This window comes from Micrasema longulum, unplaced genomic scaffold (genome assembly GCF_059751315.1).
Source record: "Micrasema longulum isolate JH-2025_06_02 unplaced genomic scaffold, ASM5975131v1 h1tg000955l, whole genome shotgun sequence".
Lineage (NCBI taxonomy): Eukaryota > Metazoa > Arthropoda > Insecta > Trichoptera > Brachycentridae > Micrasema > Micrasema longulum.
Window position 1 is genome coordinate 851667 of NW_028278146.1, and position 22006 is coordinate 873672.

General features: G+C 33.3%; 1 protein-coding gene and 1 long non-coding RNA gene across 3 annotated transcripts; both read left to right on the forward strand.

Moving 5' to 3' along the window:
* The first annotated feature begins 3590 nt into the window (after positions 1–3590).
* LOC148277918 (uncharacterized) lies at positions 3591–5904 on the forward strand. 2 transcript variants are annotated; one of them, XR_015823337.1, is made up of 4 exons: positions 3591–3646; positions 4539–4579; positions 4687–4866; positions 5614–5904. It is a non-coding gene; the product is annotated as an uncharacterized LOC148277918 (long non-coding RNA). The 2 variants fall into 2 exon arrangements; XR_015823338.1 differs by lacking the exon at positions 3591–3646 and adding an exon at positions 4007–4127.
* Positions 5905–7140: 1236 nt separating this feature from the next.
* Positions 7141–17665, forward strand: LOC148277919 (uncharacterized). The gene is made up of 5 exons (XM_088232168.1): positions 7141–7568; positions 9733–9905; positions 11563–11737; positions 13252–13335; positions 13802–17665. The coding sequence occupies exons 1-5, from the start codon at positions 7542–7544 to the stop codon at positions 16097–16099; spliced, it is 2757 nt and encodes a 918-aa protein (XP_088088294.1). The 5' UTR covers positions 7141–7541; the 3' UTR covers positions 16100–17665.
* Positions 17666–22006: the final 4341 nt, after the last annotated feature.

A 22006-nucleotide genomic window follows, 5' to 3' on the forward strand; every position in this document is an offset into this window, starting at 1 on the left:
CTCAATTAGAATTTCATAACATTCCTACGACACTTTACAGGAAACACTAAATTATTTGATTACGTATTGTTTTTCTTATTTCATTGAACAAATCAGATAAAAATTAGAAAAGTTGATAATATCAGGGATGAAACAAGCATTTTTTTATTATCTTGGTGTTTCTGAGCCTTCAGCATGTTTCCAAATCATAAAATTGCTCAGTATTTTTTCCTTTTTTTTTCAAACTTTTCAGTTGGTTGAAAGAAATAATTTCATGCTATAGTATAAAACTTGTCAATGAACTTAGTTGTTTTGAAAAAATAACTTTCTATTTTTGTGTTTACATTTTTTAATCTACTTTAACTCTTAAAAGACTGTGATAAATGATCCCTTTGCGCGCGGTGATGTAACATTGTGTTACCACTAGTAAAAGACGGAATAATTTAAAGTTCAAAAATTGAGAAAAAAAAACATGGAGACATACTGTTTAATAATCCCTTTTCCATTATTTGTGCAAATAAACATATAATTTAGCCCTGTTATAGTAAAATAAATTAATAATCATAAATACGCCGCTCAGATTACACGCGTGCGTTTCCCATCACTGTTATCAACCGGCTGAAATCTGAATCTATTTTACACTTTACTTACTTTTGTTTTTGTCTCTTTCACACTAACACCTGCCATAGAACAGCGTTTCTGTCTTCCTTGTGATGAGTTATATCTTCGTGCTCTTTCTTATACATATGTGTTGCTGAATTAGCGGACACTCTTTTTTCGCGTAGCGAGGATAAATATTTTTTTGTATTAACATCCAGCATAGTTGTACAAAATTCACTTTCCAAATCCGGTGTGAAAATGTCCATTTGAAAATTACAAAAAATACGAATTCATCATTTAAAAAAATAAGAGAGATATATCAAGTCTTGTGTCCTACGTCGACTAGTGTGACATCACAGCCACACAAGAGTTAATAAACAGTTATCATCGTCATCATTCCCTTTCCGCATCTAATAGTGCATAGGGCACTGTATTGGTACCTACACCAATCGCAGCGTATTTTGATAATTTCTGTTAAATGAAGGTAAGATTGATCAGGTACCAGGACAATAAAATATTCTAGTGTGAAAACACCCTTTTAAATAAATATTTCAAATCAACCTTGTAGGGAATTGAACCTGAGACCTCTTGCATGGCAGGCAAACGCACTGACCACTACACGACGAGGCCGACTAACAGTTATACTACAAGCTATAATATATTGAGTTTTTCTACTGACATTTCTTGGTGGAACTGCATTTTAATTATAATAATAAAAATACTTTATAGTTTTATTCCACTTTTATTTTTATATATTTATTTTTTTTATAATTTTTTTACCAGTGACCGGGTTTCGTCGTGACCGACCAGTCTGACGATGTCGGTTACGACGAAAGCCGGTCACTGGTAAAAAATTTATTAAAAAAAAAATAATAATTACAAATAAAATTGGAATAAAACTTTAAAGTATTTTTATTATTATGATTACAAGCTATTATTACTTATTATAAGATAATTTTCTTAAAAAAATAACTAATTTTTACTTTTCTTTGTATGAAAAACATTTTAGTTGCATCATTACAATAAAATTGTAATGTTTTCATCTAAAATTATATTTGTATATTATTATTTTACGAATCATGATTAAATCACATGTATGTTTTTTTATAAATAGCGTATTCAATATAGATATTATCAAAAATATGTTTTAATTATAATTAGTTTGCCATCTTAACAAGATCTTATATATAGATATACCTACTTGTGAATATTATTATTATTATTATTATTGATCACTTATATAGCGCCATTTTTTAAATATCATACCTCAAGGGCGCCAATATATTTATTTTCGAATCTCACTATTATATTTATCTAAGTTCACTGTGATCAAAATTATTTTTATATTTTACTTTATTATTTAAAGAACATTTTACCCACTTTAAATTGTAAATATTTCCCTTATTTTAAGAGATTATTCGGAAGGGAGAACTTTTGTAAAATAAATATTTTTTACTACAGTGTTTGTGTTTTTATTTCATTAAAGTAACCTCCATTTGTTGAACTGTTAATGAATCATACATGATATGTAGATATTACAATATTTGAGTTTGTCCAAATGTTCATAGACAAAAGACTGGATTTCACCTCCTCGGGGTCATTAAGATTAACAAATTACAACAGGGATGGAGAATACCTTGAATAAGGGAATATGGAAGTCAAGGCATTTACAGGGCTTATGACCTGTCATTGGCTGGTTTAAGTTACTTGACTTGACTGACTTGACTTCCATATTCCCTTATTTAAGGTATTCTCCATCCCTGTTGTAATTTGTTAATATGTATATATAGTAAAGGCAATACAGAGTATGAATGATAGCAAAATACAAAATGCCCTAGGCAGATTGAAAGATCTGTTTATAAAATATATATATAAAAGTAGACCTTTTCCTGGCTAATTTTCTGTGGTTAAATGTGGAAAAGTTCTCAAAACAGATTACAGCCCAAACTTTCCTCCTGGTCTTCAGTTTTAGATGGTTAATTAAAGGATGTAGCTCATTAGTCATTCTTCGGAAATAAACTTAGAAATATTTAAGTAAACATTGAAATTACTATCCTTTCATACTAAACGAAAAACTTGTAAAATGATAATGTTACCCCCATAGAATTATAATATACCAGAAGGCGCGTAGTACCAAGTTTTCACACATCATCGCACTGTGTCCAAAAGTTTCCTAACTGGGAGGGTCCCCCCCCCTGCACGACATTCCGCCTGCGCGCATGCGTAAAGTGGCCGCGTAATGTGGCTAGAGCACCCACAAATATTATCATAACACATGTAAAAGTTAATTTTGTGTTATGTTATGTTATATTTTACCACAAAAAATATTTTACTTACTGGACTATAGGAAAAAAATACGTACTTTTATTAGACAACGGTTTAAGTAAATTAATACTGTTAAATATTATACTAAGGCTTTTTAATAGAAAGCCAGCTAAAAAATTCGACTATCCTGGCAATACTAACAAAATGTCCATCTTGTTTTATTTCACAATCTGACAGACGGTAAAATAATCGAATTCTTATTATTTGTGAATTCGCCGCTTACACATGAAATGTAATTCCACCCTATTCCCATTTAATCTCAGCAGTATTTTGACACTTACAAACGACACGTGTCTACAGAGTAACTAACGACTAAAATGTAAAACTAGGTACTAATTTACGAGTAGTTTAGGCGGCTTCAGTTTGATGCACATACGCGGTTTCTGAACCATTATAATTCTATGGTTACCGCCATATAAAAATATAATTTTGTATTAGGTTATTACTTAGCAGTAATAACAGGCTGTTTTTATTTCAGTTAGTACCTACCTAAGTATAGATGAATGATACAAATTAATTTATGTGCCTACCTACAAGTACCTAAATATGAATTTTAAATAGATATTACCCACATCAAACACATGCATCATATTAGGTATTATATTATGTAAAGATATCAACTAATTTAAAATTAAAATGTAGGTAGGTAGTGATATTTTTTGCAGTTAGGTAGGTAAACTGTCAAATAGATTTCCGTTATTTGTTTTAATCAAAAATATGAATGAAAACAAACATTACATGGGTAAGTAAATAAATTATGTATTGCTGCCACAAACGGTAATGTTAAATTTAAATGATAGAAAAATATTTATTGAAAGTTAAAAGATAACAAAATATGTTCACTCACAATTAAATTTTAGTTAATATGTATCGATACATTTAAGGTGTACTTGATTACAATAATAATTGCCTACGGTACCCCACAGTTATTTTTTATAATAACATTATGCAATTTAAAGACGAAAGTCATAGTATAATGACCAATTACATGTATTACTACTTCCATAAACTAACATACATTTAGATCTATCACTCTGTAACATTCACCATTCTGCCCATGTACAAACATCCATATTTCCTCAACTCTTCCATCTGTTGACTTTTGTGAAGTAAAGGAGCTGAAACCTTTATCACGCGGGTGAGATTCATCCGGCTGAACAAATTCACCTGCTAGGCAACGCCTGAAAATGATTTCCCATTTTTCATACTTCTTCTTATACCAGGTAGTTAATTCAACAATGTTTTTAGTATGTCCAAATGTTTGCAGACATGCTGGATTTCCTCCCTGCAGAATATTGTGAAAGGAAGAAATTGCCTTAAAGCAATATGCCCTCCCTTATATGCATATAATTTGTATGTGTATATAAAGGGTTAAATAAATAAATGTTACACAGTGTGTAAGGCGGCCACTTAAACCAGCCAATAACAGATCATAAGCCCTGTAAATGCCTGGGCATCCATATTCCCTTCTCAAAAATGTTTTTCCTCACTGTTGCAACAAATTTAGATTTAAATAGCTCCCTAAGGAGGAAATCCAGCTTGTCTGCAAACATTTAGACACACTCAAAACATTGTTAACGTAGATTTGATTTATTAAAATTTTATAATAAAAGCCCAAAAATATTAATTTACAGAAAGGCGGGAAGATATTGTCATTCCTGAAAATAATGTCCAGGTAATACATTTTATAAACACCTACCTATGTAAACATAGTTACAAAGGTTTTAAATCATATTTTTAGACAATGGATGGATGTAAGTTTTAAAAACCATTGTTTTGCAGCTTAGAAGTCAACACTATGTGGATATATATGAGCAAAAAACCACTTTAGCCATAGGAATGATGGATCTTGCTTTACTATGGTCAAATGGAAGCCAAATAGGATATATCATGGAGCTTGGTGAAAGTCACCCATACTTTAAATTCAGTATCCTCTTCATTGGTTTGAGTTTACTTGTGCAGGTACCATCATAATAGTTTCGATTTATGTTATTTATTGCCAATTCTAGATGGAATTCTATTGTAATAATACATTATCAAAAGAAAACAAACGAACCATCAGAATGCCACTCTGTCTTTACATACTTACCTCGCTTTGTCTATTTCCATACATCTTCTCATGCACGCACAACAATTATTTCGACTTTTGACAAATCCATCTTCAAGTATTTGTTGGATTCGGTCATGGCATGTCTTTCTCGGTCTTACTCGCTATCTGCATCCATCAACATTCATATCATAAATCCTTTTAGATGTTTTTTGCTGCCCATTCACTCTACATGTCCAAATCAACATTTCAAGTTTTGACTTGTTTTTTTTTTATTTACCTATACGTATGATTATATTTTGTTTTACACTGTATTTACATTATTTTAATAAATTTCAAAATATTTCGTCGCTCTACTTACGTACTAAGATTTTCCAAATCATTTAAATGCTGATAGCCATTGTTTTTATTAGTTCTCCATATCTAACCAGATTATGTATCTATAAAAAATAATGAGTTTGCTAGAATACGTTTTATTTGATTATAATCCTATTCAAATGTTATTTCAATAAATTCAGAGTTTAGTCTAGTGGGTTTTACTTTAAGAAATCTAAGATTGATTCAGACATGCTTTTATATATTTTTTGTAGGTGGAGCATAATAATGTCTTCACAAATCAATAAAAATTGGTTTTATTCTAATATTATTAAAACTATTTCCAGGTATCCGTGGGATTGGGGTTGTTAATGAATGCTCTGCTCTATAATCAACAAAAGGAAAGCAATATATTTATAACACAAATTATTAACAACTGGACACTCACTGGGGTTTTTGTCATTACTTTTTTAAACATTTTTGTAACATTTATTGGTCCATGGTGATGTTATAAATGAATCTATAGATATTATATGATAACTAGTTATATTGAGTTGATAAAAAAAAATATTTTTCTATTATTTGTAAAATATTGGTACACATGGAATTTAAAATTGAACTTATTGATGAAACCTGCATTTGATAACAATGTAAAATATAGTTTTTTTGCATAATTACGTTGATTTTTATTTATGTTATAGTACTAAAAAGAAATGTAATTGTCCTAATAAATATCTTCAATATAAGTACTGTAATTATTCAATGTATACGTAAAATCATTATTGAATTTATAATATGATTACCAATAATATAAACAAAATGAATAATTTGAAATCGATCTAAAAATAATATCACCAAAGCCGGACCAGACCTACCATAGGTTTAGTTGTTGGTACAAAAAACCAGACACTTTTGCAAACAAAGGAAGGGAAATGTTTGAATTAATTTACAAATGTGTTTATTCCTGTCCTTCTTCAGTAAGTGATGGAGCACTAGATCCCGTTAGATCCGGCCCTGAGTATCTGGTATCTGCGTGAGTAAGTGTAGGTAAGTATATTGTTTTAATATGGAAAAGCATTGCATTCTTACTATTTGACTTAGGGCTAACTACACTGTTGTCAAAATAGATAAAATGGGTATGATAAGAATCATACTTTTTCATTCAATACAATTTTGAGAAAAGGCATTTTTTTTTTAACTCTAAACGTCTTTCATATTTATATTTTTGGTGCAACTGGCTCTACATGAAACTTCTAATCAATCACAATTAAATACTACAAATGACAATCATATTATGATTCAATCACTAAAATTATTTACATGCCAATATTATTATTATATGAATCAAATATATAAAATAAGAAGGTTTAAATCTTATTTATTTTCCTGGTAAGATTCTTAATTAGGTGTGGTATTCTGAACGGTATTGCGAGAGTAGAGATTTCGTATATACGCATTAAAAAGCGTTTTCAATCAGTTTTATTTATTATTTATGCTTTATTAAGTTAGTTCATAACATTTTAAGAACTAATATAAACTTTTAATAATATTACAATTTTTTTATCAAAATTTCTCAATTACATATTTTTTCAAATTAATTTTAAATATTTCAATTTTATCTATTTCTTTTATTTCTTCAGGTAACTCATTGTTTTGGTTCAGAAAACCCCCCAGATCACAAAAATAATGGAATTCTCAAACTCAAATGCTATGTGTTGTGCTTTTGAGGCTACAAAAAGTCAGTAAAATATATTTCTAATTCGAATTTTTCTTCAGGGTTTTCCCTATGAAAAATGCATAGGTAGGTACCTAAGTATCGCGTAATAAATAGAATGTAAGTATCTTTGGATTTTGAAGCGTTATCCATTTTCTATGGTTACACCTGGCATCTGTCAATTGTCAATGTCAAATGTCGAAAAATCCTTCTTACGCGGAGTATATTCGACGCGAATCGGTTTGTCATCAGATTGTGAAATACATCGCTATTGAAATGTAACCCCCTCGATGTTTTCACGTAGCTAAATATATTTGTAAAACGTTACGTAAAATTTACATTTTAATTAGCTAAATAAATATATTTCGATCGGATGCTTATGTCTGCCATTTTGTGTTTTTACAATAAAAGTTAAAAATAGCAACATTTGATATTTTCGAATTTGACGTCGTATTTATTATTAATCGATGTATTATATGGAATCTATTTAGCTTTGTATCGCTATTCCGGAATGTAAACTACACTAAACCTATTTTATTAATTATCTAAGCTTCGTTGAACATGGCACAAGCAGCATCGCCTTGTGAGGTACGTTGTTTTTTTGTTTAACACTGTTTACTGTAGTGTAATTTGATCATTTTTAACTTTGTTATCCTTTTTAAAACCATATTTATGATTAGTAATGTAAGAATGTATACAGGGAGGTGGATAGGTATGTATATTCAATTCATGTTTTGAACATGTTCAATTGTCATTTTACTTATTAGAATATCTAAATTTTTCGTAATTCATTCTTATTTCATTCGATTTATTTGTATGCGACTCATTGATCCAAATCAGCTTCATTACTGTTCACATTGAGGTATATTATATAAGTGCTTATTTTTCTATTTACCGATGAAAAACAAGTGATTGAATACCTACTGCGAAACATGAAGTTTTATAACATAAAATATGACTTCTGCAGTGTCATAAAATAACTTTTCTCTAAGAGACGCTTCCTACCTTCCTCTGTTAAATGTCATTCAGTAAAACATGAAGGTTAATCATCTATATCAACAAAAATGGGAACCTGATTGCGCATTGTGTAGGGAATGTCTAGGCATTATTTATTTACACGACGGTCATTCGCTGGTTTGAATTATCACTTTTTTCAAGAAGAAAGAAATATTTGCATTTGTGATTTAATAAAAAAATTTCAATTTAGGTCGGGTAGAGTAGGGTTCGAACCTCGGACCCAAAGATCTGGAATCGCCGAGTCTACGACATTAACCACGGAACCATAGTCCGATTTTTACTATTTAGATACGGTGTTACATAATTAACTATTCTTTGTTTTATCGGTTGTATTTCTTCGATTTCTCCATATGTTGATTTTTATGTTGAAAATAGTTGAAACCTCTATTGATGGCTTACTGTTTCTAGCAATATAGACAGGCGCCGCGACTCAGTTGGTTAGACGGCTAACTTTGAAATTAGAGTCGCGGGTTCGATTCCCGCCAGTCGCGAGAAAGAAATTCAAGAAATATTTTTTTCTCAATTGGTCTGGATGTTGTGGTGTATTTTTAAGAACCTCCTTCTACATCCTCTCCCCCACCCGACCGTTGCTGGAAATAAAGTTTTTCTTGGGATTTGGTAGTTTAGTATATTCTTCACATATGATTCATTGAATCACTTATAAATATCAATAAATTACAGCTATATAATACAATTAAACAATTAGTAAATTAAATCTAACGAACAACTAAATTCTAATCAACAACACAATTTAAATCAACAAATTCAAATCAATAAACACGAATCTAATGCCAAGCTGTCTTGTCCTGAAAATATTCTTCAAGTTGGAATTTGAGGGCGAATCGGAAACAGTAGAGCATCCAGTTATGACCCCGTAAATTGGTGTTGGGATTTAATTGCTACCTCTCGTGCTGGGGGCAGTCATAGTAATCATTCTGTGTCTTCTAAGTTTCTATCAATTCCATAGTTCTTCCAATGATGTAAGTCCTAGTGCTATTAATCTATCGTGGTAGGGCATCCTTTTGAGAAATTCAAGGACAATATTTTAAGCAAGTATGTAAAGAAAATTGTAGACAAGCACTGGTTTGACATAAAACATAAGGAGAACAGTGATATGCTTATTTTCTATACGCGTATCTACACGTTTGTTTCTAAATACACTGGTGCCATCTGTTAATTTTTGTGAATAGGAAATATTCATCTGAATCATTTCACCCACTTAGAAAACACACAAATATATTTGACATAAGTACTTATTTTAATTTATTATATAAATAAAAGACGAGTTATATTTTAATCCACAAATTTGGAATATCCAGTGACCCAGTTTCATCGCTTTCGCGACATCTTTGAGACTGGTATCTTTATTAAGGAGTTCAATGAATTTATATAAAACAGAGGTAAGGATAGATAATTCAAAATTATATGAAAGTAAATTAAATAAAGTTATTTTTATCTTAAGGATCATTATCAAAATTTTTTTGAGCTAATGAGTTGATATAATGCTATTTTAATGAGTTCTTCTTAATAAGGATACCAGTCTCCAAGATGTCGCGAAAGCGATGAAACCGGTCACTGGATATTCCAAATTTGTGGATTAAAGTATCACTCGTCTTTTATTTATATAATAAATTACAATGAACTTCCATCAAGAATTTTCACTTACAAACTTAAATGTTTTATAAGTACTTATTGTTATACTCTTTCTACGAATAACGTGTCGTTTCAATACCAGGGTCACCACGGAGATGAAGAAGAGAGTCTGGAGGCCGAGCTGGAGCGACTGAGACAGCAGACGTGCGAGCAAGATGGGCATATCTCTATGCTTGAGGGGGAGGTGGCGAGGGGGGGACTGCGCACCGCTGACCTTGAGAGGCAGGTCATCACCTGGAGGGAGAAATACGACAGGTAGTGTTCAATCTCACTGAGAAAGTTTAGTGATATGGGAAATTGGATAATAAAAAATGTATGAAAAAATTAATAAAAATGATTTTCATACAATTTAACTGCTTTGTAATGTCACAGTGTTAATGTGACCACGAGTTTACAATCAGCTTATAAATGATAACATTGTTATGTTTTTGTCGCAACCATAGGTGATCATAATTGCTTTTCGACCGACAATAGATTTCTGGTTTCCGTGGTAGCTATGTTTTTGACATTTAGTAAACCACTCAGGGTACAAATTATAACTGTACGGAGTTCAACTTTTAAATGTTAGAAACAAAAACTTTTAAATTTTAGAATCGAAAACATTGATTGTCGTACCTACAAACTAATCTGGAATCATGTCAAACTGTGTCGTTAAATGCCTGCAAGTCAGGGGTTAAACCCGTGTTTTCTTTGCTTCTTGTCAGTTATGTTCTACTGTTCGGATGTGTGTTTTGATCACTCACCGACCAGAGCTCGTGACGTTGCGGGCAATGTAACTTAGATGTTTCGGTGGGGATTTCGAAAATTACAAAACGAAACCACTGAATTTCCTCTTAACTGATCCTAGCACGGCGCAAGTCAAATTTATATATAATCATCCTTTAAAATTGTCTTCAATTTCTCACCCTTTAGTGCAGTGGTTAGTGGCATTTGGCTATAATGCATAAGGTCCTGGATTCGATTGACTTAACAACGTGTTTAATTAATAGTCAGTCCGTAAACTGGGTAAAATTGATCTTATCTTTTCTCACGAATGATCGAAATACACAATTACATATATGATATTGGTGTACGGCACAGTACGGTTGAAATTTATTGCAACAGAGAGGGATAACATTTTTGAGAAGGGAATATGAAAGTCTAGGCATTTTCAGAGCTTATGACCTGTCATCAGGGAGGAAATCCAGCCTGTCTGCAAACATTTGAACATGCTCAAAACATTGTTGCAATACAGTTTATGCTATGGGTTTTTTAACTAAATAGTAACAAGAATTATGTGAAAATCCTTAAATTGTAACTGTGGTTATCTTTTCTTCTAGGCATTTCTATTTTAAAATCGCTACTAATTTGCACAAACAATTTATTAATCGAAAAACTGTTTTTTCTCTCACCAATGAATTTAGAAAAATGTTGCTTTAATTCAGTTTACCCGTTCAAATATATGAACTTGATAATTAACATCGAGTTATATTTATACGCATTGTGTCCACATAAGCATTGCAAATTTAGCTAAGTTCATCTCAATCTTGGCTGTAAACATATTTTGAATACATAAATGCGTAGATGATTATGTATGGAAATTTAATTTATGGGAAATTGCCATATTTATGTAGATCTGCAAAATGCAATTTTGTTTTCTTTTTATAAATAATTCTTATGCTAATGAATAAAACTGTTTTATTTTTAAATTATGAATTTTGTTTACACCACTGAATGAATTATTTGTGTCTATCAAGTATTACATGTTGTCTAACAAGTATTGTTAAAATTGTATAAACATTCAGTTTAAAGCCTTCGACCTGAACACGGAATTGATCAAATATGCACACATTCATCTGTTGACAGTCAATTTATTCATCTTCCACTTTGTTCATTGCCGTTTTTCTAAAATAAGGAATGTTATCGTTTCCAGATTGTATGACTCTCACAAGCGCACACAGCGAGTGAACCAGACCTTGGAAGATCGGCTTCTCCAAATGGCGGAAAAGTGTGCCGTTGAGAAGGCCCAACTGGCTAGAGACGTGGAAACACTTTCCTTGCGCCTCGCTGAGGGAAATCTCGCCTCCGCTGGCCTAGTCAAGGAAAATGTATGTTCCTTCATGTTGTAACAGTACCCCAACGTTCGGAGATAATCAGTACGGAAAAAGTATTCCATCCCTAGACACTGAAATTAAGTTTTTGAAGATAAACTTTCTGTCCGAAAAATTAATTCTCTTCAGCACTTCATATAAAAATTCATATCATATTATTGTGGTTATTTTATAGAACTTCGTGTTAATTACGAAAACTTAATATGTTGATATTAAGTAAGAATTTTGATTTGGCATGTTTTTAATATGAACATCTTAAGGTATCATATTATGTAAATATTATCAACTATCAAATATCTAAATTTAGTAAATGAGGTCTAATGAGGATGTGCTGTAATCTAGCTCCTATATATCATAATTGGAGACGAGGAACTAGAATCCCAACCGTCCATGCGCTCTGTAGCTGCAAGACATGCTGGGATATTCATTTATTGTACAGCGCCCTTGAGGTGATTTTCACAAAAATGGCGCTATATAAATTATCCAAACATATAACATATATATATATATATATGTATAATCTTCAATCTTTTCACTCCTTTGAAAATGATCTTATAAGGCAAAATGTTCACCATATAAATGAAAATTTAATATGAGCATAAGTTTGTGTTTGATAATATAGAACATAATAAAATAATGAAAACGAATAATTACATATTGCCGTGCTACTATACTAAAAATAAAAATATATTTAGTAAGAGAGCTTTTAATTTTTGTTTTCTTAAGAATTCAGTCAATTTAAACTATACACAATTTATCTATTGACGATTCTTGATGATATTCCATTGTAATTATATAATTACCTGTATTTTAATAAAAATTAAAAATACTTGGCTACGTTTTACTTATTGTATATTTATTTGACTAATTAGCGCTTTCGCCCTTTAACGGACAACTTTAGACTGGTAAGTATAGTGTTGAGATCAATTATACATAAAAGTATATTATTGGCGGCCTCCGTGGTGTAGTGGTTGAGACGCTTGACTTGCGCACGGAAGGTTCCGGGTTTGATTCCCGGTGAGAATACAAGACTAAATGTGATTTCTCTCTAGCCTGGGTGTTTTGTGCTGTAATTCACGACTAATTGGGCCTTCTGGCCTATTGTGGTGCAAAAAAATCTAATCAATAAATTATCTTAAGTATAGATAAGTACATAAAGAAAAATACCAACAAGTATTTTTAATTTATTACTTATATTCAAATACAGGTTATTATATAATAATAATCATATCTATTAATAATACGAAGTATGTATTACTTAATTTATTAAGTAAAATGAATTTCTACACACCATAAGATAACATTATTCATAATATCTACATATGTGTATATTGTCGTCTCATGAATGTATTTTTATGCATTGCTGCTTTTATTTGACTTTAATTTGGTGATATTTCTTATTGCTCGGGATGACGTGTCATGTTGAGTACCAGTTTTGCAGTTATTCTCCGACCAAGAAATGTCTGATATTGGATGTTGACAGTTGTTGTGATTGTTTGTAATGTTTTCAGGAACGTTACAAAAATGACATGAACTTAGCCATTCAGCTATTGCAATGCAAGCCAGATAATTTCGTCTCACAGAAATTTGATACCGTAAGGATATTTTTTATTTTTGTTTGCTTTTTCTCAACATAATTTATGCACTGTAGAATTCCTTCATCCTCTTTAAGTTATCATCAAAAGTATATTTTCATTCCCTACAAAAAAACATATGACTGTATATTTGTAGATTCTTACAATTTAAGGAATAGGTTTTTGTATGAGTTTTGCATTTTCTTTATGTTTGTCGGGTACCGAGATAGAAAAAAAAAACACAAATCTCCCCATAAAACTATTCACACATTCCCGCACAATCGCAGCGCAATTACTCTTGTTGCCTAGTTCTTCAATACATTATAATATGTTTGTATGCATCACGACTATTATTTTTCTGCAAATTCACTTCATCTATAGTTTTTCATTAGTTTGATCATGAAAATGTTTTGAAAATATATAATTTTTTAGAAATGCCCTAGTTCTGGTTAAATAATTAATATTCTATCTTCTGTTTATCTTTCAGTTGCCCATTGAAACGCAAGCGCGAGTGTCTTCTTACATTATGTCCAAAGCGAAACTAAACCATGACTCTCCGACTGCGGCGCAGCTGAAAGCGATTCCTACCACTCCAGAGAAAATTAATCCCGATGAGTTTGAATTCAATATATCCGCCTCTCTAATGTCCAAAATACTAGAGGAGAGTGTTCAGAATAGTATTTCCAAACATTGCGACACATGTACTTGTCTGAAAACATCCTCCAACCCATTTTCTTATGGTGAAACTCGATATTCTGTTTCGACTCAGACTGGATTGAGACACGACGCTCTTTGTACAAAATGCAACTCGGATATAAATCCTATGAAATCCGCTCTCACTTCTATCTGTCAGTCTCTTCCTACTCCCGCTGCGGCTGAAGAGTCCTTCACGGATATTACTCCGTCGACTCCGGGAGCTGATCATCCCGCTGATACTGTTATTAATATTACTATGGAAAAAAATGCCTCTCCAGAACCGGAAGTCAAAATTTTCTCCAAGCCGATAGAAGAAACTGCAAAATTAGTCAGTCTAAAACACAAGGAAATAATGGAGAAAATTGGTGAAAACCTCAATGAAATTATTTTAAAGAGTGAATTTCAAATACCGCCAATGGAGCCGATGACCGGACACCATCGACTATGCGACAGAACCATACCGATTAATAACTCGAGTAAACCGGCTTCGGAATATTTCTACGGAAAACCTGAAGAGAAAATTAAAAATAACGATATAGATATTTGCAAACCCGTCTCTCATTCACCCAAATTAGTTAGCACGATTCAAATGGCCGAGGAGTTAGATCTAAATTTTGCTCAAATAGAAGACCCCGTCTTGATTCCAAATCTTTCCGAATGTAAAAACATTTACGTTCCCAAATCAAAAGCTGATCTTAATTTCGTGGAAACTGCGAATAATTTTAGAAATAATTCGATAAGTTCCAACGAAGCGGAAAGTAAAACTTCTTCATCTAGATCGTGGAAAAATAACGGTTCCCATAATAGCTCCAACAATAAAGTTCACATAGGACCCGGACCGAGATTTTGTTCTCTGAGGATGCAAGCGGGATCCAAAAACATTTTACTAGATAATGCTCAACCTAACATCGCTCCCGTACTGTACACTCGCCAGTCTCGCAACTTGGATACCTCCCCTTCCACCACCGGAGCTGCGGCGGAAGATGATGCTCCGGAGCGTAGAGACCATCCCACCAACTTTTACGCTCCCTCCTTCCTGGGTTCTTCTGGCACTAACCATATGTTCTCCAGCTCATCAGCCAATGGTGAAATAGCAATCTTGGATCTCCCTAATGAAGAATTACCGCTCAGTCGGCCTATAGAGATCTGCGAGAAGCCAGAGAGCGGTTACAAGAGTAACGAGAGTGCCGAAATTATAGATAAACTTCTGTTCGGAGTTGATCCTACCGATCCCGGTAACTCGGTCAGCAACGCCGGAGACATTTTACTCCGTATCAAACCCGAAACGAAAATATCCGCGGGATCTCCTCAAGACAAAGTGTTTGTACCTTTACAACTTGAAGATATTAAAATAGAGCATCCACTAAATAGGGATGTAGGAAATGACAAGAGCGATCACGTTCCGAGAGAGCGGAGAATTTCCATCCACAATATGAAAGTGTTCAACTTTGATCAGTATGAGAAGAGTCTAAAAATGCAACTGACGGCGAAAAACACGAAAGATAAACCCTCCGCCCCGCATTTCAACAACTACGGAAATGCTAAAATTCCCGGCACGGCGCGACAAGTCATAAAGAGTCCGATACAAGACACCGCCATAACGGACGTCGTAGAAGATATAAATAAAATGCCGCAATCGGTGACCAACCAAGTCACGACGAAACTCGTGAGGAATATCGCAAACCAAACTCCGCCGGAAAATTTAGGAGAGGTGGAAAATAAAGATTGGAAGAAAGAAGAATCGACGGAAAAGAGCTCGAGCTCGCTGTCGAGCGACGACAGCGCTGCCATTCTGCAAAAGCAGCAGCTGCTGAGGGTCGCCCAGTGGGTGAGACAGAATTTAGAGATGGAACAACGCGGGGAGCCGGAGGAGACACACCACGCTCGCAATGACTTCCCGCGCCCCGCCAAGCTGGAGCGCCGCCGATCTCGCGCCCCCGCGCCGCCCGCCCCCCCCGCCCCCTACTCACGCCAGGAGCTCGCGCGCATGGAGTACAACGTCAAGCAGTTCCTGCTGAACGGCTCGCGTTGGACGTCTGACGCGGACCCCGACCGCAGGACTAGCAGCAAAACCGAGACTGATTTGTAACTTTCTTATCCGTTCCGACTGAACGGACCGAGTTTCATTTATTGAAACTATCTACTAACCAAGATGCTCCAGTTGATTTATTTTATTTGTGTATACGTAGACTCGGTCGATCCCGATTTGGCCATAGTTCCTCTTGAGAAGACATCCTATGTTATTTATTTTTATAAAAATATTGTTTTTATATACATACTCGGCATTAGTAGTTGATTTCTCAATATTGCTTATTTTAGTACTTACAACTTATTGTACGCATAAGTAAAGACATATCATTTTCGAATGATCGGAGACGTTACCTCGTAGTAACTTTGGTATTAAGAATAATGAAATCGTTGCATTGAAATATATGTAATAACTTTTGTCACGGAAGGCTCCATCTGACGGTGTTAGCGTAGTTAACTTTCTATTTAAAAGATTGACGTAACATGTTACCGTGTTACCGAATAAGTAAACTTTCAATAATTATTTCTGTGCCAAAATTGTACAATAATAAGTTTATCGCCGCACACATAATTAATAATTTCTCGCCTTTAATCAACTCTGATTCTTACGTGCATATTTTTCTCATGTTCTTTACAATTGTGTCATAATTGGTGTAACTTGGTTAATTTTTATATTACCTTCGTTTTAAAGTATATGTGAATCACTAAATATGTATTTTTATGGTAGCTATTTAAAAAAAATACGCAGCAATAATTACATAATAGTTTATTTTAAATACATATTTATTTTCTACTTTTAACTCGTATACAATGGTATTTCGGTAAGTGCATTTTTTTTACTGTTATTTTAATTTATGCCAATTTTATAAAAAAATAGTTTAATCTATACCATTGACAAATGTACATAATATATAAGTTTGTTTATATTAATTGAAAGTAATAAATGCATTCAATTTCAACTACACTGAGCCAAATAAGGTTTCAATACCGGGATGAAGATATATTTTTTTATATGGTATTAATTCTCTAGAGAAGCCCTTAATCTCTATTGCATAGAACAAAAGCGTTCCAAATTTTTGGTTTGGTTTTTAGTTAAACAACTAACGTGTAATGGACGGTTTCGGTTAGCGCTCGCAATTCTCAACCCAAGTACCTAAGGCCCGTTGTATCGCTGTAATCTGTAGCTATGTTCGGCGTCAATAATCATAGAATGGTTTTTCTCTATATGGGCAACTCTATTAGGTTATCACTCTAAGGTATCAATGCTATTGCTATTAATATTATTCTAGAAATCGAATATTTGTTATCTTGCGTTTTATGAACATTACTTCTTTTAAAATATCAACGAGATTTAGCTCAAATTAAAGGTTAAATCAAACTGTTTTAAATATTAGCTGGAGCTTAATTATTCCTCGCTACTTTTTTTTATAATTGCACGATAGACTCCACATCAACCGACTCTCATAAACTAAAATTTTTGACATAATCAAGCTTTTGACAATTTGTACATCGGACCCTCTTTTTGCACAGTGGATACGTCCCACGCAGTACCGTGTAAAAAAAGTATGCTAAAAAGTAACATTAGGTTTCGTTGTATTAAAATAATTTCGGCATTACAAAAAAAAAATATTTACTGCGTATTTTATTGCGCCTTAATTTTATTAAAAATTGTAATATAACACAAAATACTGTAAGAAATCGTAACAAAGATTATTCACTATCATATCGTCAATATTCAGGCAAAAAGTCACTAACACAAAAAACACCATTTTGAGAAACTACAGTTCGAAAGTTTGGATAACTAGGAAAAATCTCATTTTTATGTTTCGAAAGTTTTATGTAGGTATGCAACATGATTCTTTCGTGTCTTTTTTATAAATTCTATGTGTAACCTTTACTTTCAGTTACATTTTCATATACCTGGAAGGTTTTTAATGTGGCAAGGTGGCAAAAAAATTTGGTTTAGTGACTTTTGCTCGTAATAATCTGGACAATGCAACCCAAAAAAGTTAGTGACAGCAACTAAATATTACAAATAATTATTAAATTTTCAGGTTACAAATATATTTTATATTAAGAAATATTTTTTAACACGTTAATTGTTTTATGTTTTATTATACAAATACCAAATGTTGGTTGTAGAAAGAAAACTGTTATACTTAAAAAATGATAAAAATCTGCCTAAACTGTCAATAAATTATATCTGCCTTTAGTGATTTATGGTTGTTGACATTTTATCGAAAGTCACACACACCATTTTTTTCACTAACAACAAATAATTTTAATTGCAAATAATTGTACCCTTTGAATGGCGTATTCAACTCAAAATGGAGTTTTTTAGGGTTAGTAGTGAACTGTGACGATATATTAATATGCCTAGTAAGTAAAAGAGCTATGTAGGGAATTCCAAAAGCAAATACTATAATTATGTTTCCATTACGCATTGTAAATTAAAGTTTTTTTTAATCTATTTTTATTTACTGTGTTTACACTGTCTTTAAAGAGGTCCGGTGTACGAGGCAAACATATGATTTTCCTATGTATCGAGAAAAATATGACAGATTAAAAATTATCTTAATGTTTAAATATTCATACAAAACGCTAAGTCACGCTTATTCAACATTAGACATTGATCTAACGATGTTTTCATTATTGAGTTTTCAAAATGGCACTGACAAATACTCGAAAAATATCATTGTATTGGAAATATTTTTCTAATAATTGGTGTGTAAATGACATAATATTTTCCGCTTATTTTTATTATGGAATGATTTTATCGACCTAATTCTAATATTTACTTACTCATATATATTACGCACCTTGTTGGATCAGTCGTATTTGTATGCATGTTTAAAAACGTAACATGATTGTCGCACTACTTCTTTAGATTTTAGTACCACTGTACTATTTTGTGTCTTTAGTAAATAATAATAATAATAATGTTTAATATTAATTTAGTCTCCCGCTAAATGTTAGTGAGCAAATGAAAATTGTCATTTTTTAAAGTCATCTGCTATTGAATCTCAACCTTATTATGCCTTAACAAGAATATTGTAAGCAACATACAATATCGCTGCCATACGGTTAGCACACTTTACTATTTTGTACCAAAGATATGAGAAAACTTATTGCGATTCCACTGTGTACAATGTATTCCAAAAATCTACTTTTATAGACTAGTATGATTATATATTTTGATATTTATTTAAAAAAATATTTATAGACTATCTACAGATTCATATTGCCACGCTGTAATCCCTGTGAGGCCCAGGTTTTTTTAGTGGGTATGTTTTGTTTATTCAATTTTTATCATTTCTCCTTTTTCTTTTAGTTGAGTATGAAATGAGAAATATTATCATTTGTGTACAAAATATTGTAGTTTTACCTACCATTAAAACTCTTATTATGTTTCTATCGATTTCTGGAGTCTATATTATGAGAGAAAAGCATTAATTTTCTTTCCCTTGTCTGTGGTCTTTTATCGTCTATTCCTGGGTCAATGTCTTAATCTATGGTCGCTTTGTCCGTTTCCGGCGATTTGATATCCCGGTCATCTATGGATTTTGTTTTTTCATAAAGCTCATAATGCACCAGGTAGGTTTTACATGGACTCCAGAAATCAATAGAAACATAATAAGAGCTTTAATGGTATGTAAAACTCGGATATTATGTGTTCTGGAATTGATTTCTGGACTTCGTATTTAGAGATATCTGTCTGTTATTTCCTGGTGACTTCTTTATTTTATATTAACTGGTTGAAACTGGCTTGCTAGAGAGGAATCTTTTGAGACTGATTTAGCAACTCTCTTTTATAATATTTTCTGAAGGTATTTTCAGTTTTCCAATTTCTTCTCTCTAATATATTATCAATTGGGTAGTTTTCTAACCAATTGAGGGATGCGACTGCTGAATGTGTACTGCCGGGACTGGCTTCCACTCCCGCCATTTCCATTGTGGTCTTTACCCATCCTCCTATTATGGTTCTTGTAGCCGCTTTTACGGGGCCCCTGGTGCTTACAAACAGGCTCTTGAGGTTATCTACTACCAATCTCCGGTCCTTTGACAATTCTATTAGTTTTCTTGTCCAAAAGACCGGGTTTGTGTTAAGTTCTGGTGATTCTAAGAGTTTCCAGCTGGATTACCGGTGTGATCGGGTGTCTGCCTTTGATCCAGAAGACGGATGTAGGATAATGGAAGTACCTTCGTCCTGCTTCCTTCCGAGATATTTAGTAACGTCAAATCATGTCCGTCCTGATGAGAGCAGCAATAGTGTTGCCACTCTACATGAGATCTTGTATAGGAACTTCAATTTAGGGCTATTTTTACATAGCCAGTCTTTCACAAACTGTGGATTCCAGATTGGAGATTTCAGAAAGTAGATTTTGCCATGGCTATCGCTTTCAGGGTATGTTTTACAAAAAAATTAGAACTAAGACATTCCTCGGCTGTTGGGTTACAGAACGTTGCTATCTCTGACTTATGCACTTGTTTAGTGTTGTATGTATATCTCCTCAATAAACAACTGCGCCAGGTGCCTGGCCAACTGGTTTGCAGACGGTTTGTTAGGATGGAAATTGTTCCTTGATGCCCAGCGGCACCACCTATCCCAAGCTGGTTTATAGGTATTTAGTGGCGAAGTTCGCAACCTTTATAGAAATAAATTCTTCTTCGGATCCGTCTGTTCAAAACGCTGCCCCACTCCCAATTTCTCACACTTCTGTTTTCAGTTCTTGGATTTTGGGTGGAGGTTTGCTGGTCGATGTGTCGATTAGTACCGATTTCTAGTTGGCTATTTTCAATGTCGGTACTAATGATCGGTGTATTAAGTCTGGTCGCCAGAACGCCCTCGGCCACCTCGGGACTGCGAGGAGGAAGGTTCCGGTCGCCTTGTTTGGGTGTGCTTGGATTCTTGGTATTAAGTTTGGCGGGAGAAATATACCGGCCAGATTGTAATCCCAACACTGATTGAAAGCGTTTTGAAAAATTGCGCACAAGTCTGTGCAATCTCATAACAAATATTATGTTGAAGTCACGTGTGCTGTTTTGGAAGCAAACAGGTCTATGTCAGGTTGTCCGAAGTAATTGAAAATTATTTCCGTGCCTGCTGGTAAAAGGTGCCAATCCGGAGGTGTTTTTCCACGAGACTGGTGATCTGCGTCTCTGTTGTATTTTCCGGGAAGCGTCTGTTAGCGAGATATTCCACTCGTCTACAATGATCAAGAGGTCTTGGGTCAGATTTAAGAGTGTTATAGATCTGGTGCCTCCTTCCTTGGAGATATATGTGACTACTGATTTTTTGTCCGATTGCAAGACTTCCGAATATATTGTGCGCCGAGTGTTGAAGGATTGCAAGCACTGTGAACAACTCTTTTCAGTTTGAATGCCACTTTTTCTGTTGGTCGGTCCACTGACTCGATAAAGTTAAATCGTCCAAAGTTGCTCCCCAAGCTAGGTCTGAGGCGTCTGTTGCCAGGAAATGTGACGTAATGTAAATTTACACTAAATATGTATTTGAAAATTTGACATGAAGCACCAAATTAGTAAATAAATAAATTATCCGTCAAACTTAAATTATTTACTCGCGCGATGTTTGTCAACATAGAACACGTGATTTTAAAGATGGCGTCGTTTGTTTATGACTGACAAATAACGTTTTTTAGGTATATACACAACAATGCCGGGTAGATTGAAACGAAGATCGTTTAGACATGTAATATCTAGTTTTTTATATTAAGACAGGAACAGCTTCAAACGTTAACACAACAATATCGTACACTCTCACAATGTTTTTAAACGATAATTGTGAACTTGTCAAGAGGGCGTTTGTAAACAAAGTCCAAAACACAATGATTATTGGTCGTTGTACGCAAGAATGTAGAATCTCTTGATGTAAATTGATAAATATAAACGTTCTTTGAAGTTTTTATCGATGGTAATGCTGAAATGATAGGACAAAATCAACAAACGT

Coding starts and splice junctions, on each gene's coding strand:
- LOC148277919 (XM_088232168.1), top strand. CDS start 7,542: ATGGCACAAGCAGCATCGCCTTGTGAG. Junction 7,569..9,732: donor AAGCAGCATCGCCTTGTGAG/GTACGTTGTTTT, acceptor TTTCAATACCAG/GGTCACCACGGAGATGAAGA. Junction 9,906..11,562: donor TGGAGGGAGAAATACGACAG/GTAGTGTTCAAT, acceptor TATCGTTTCCAG/ATTGTATGACTCTCACAAGC.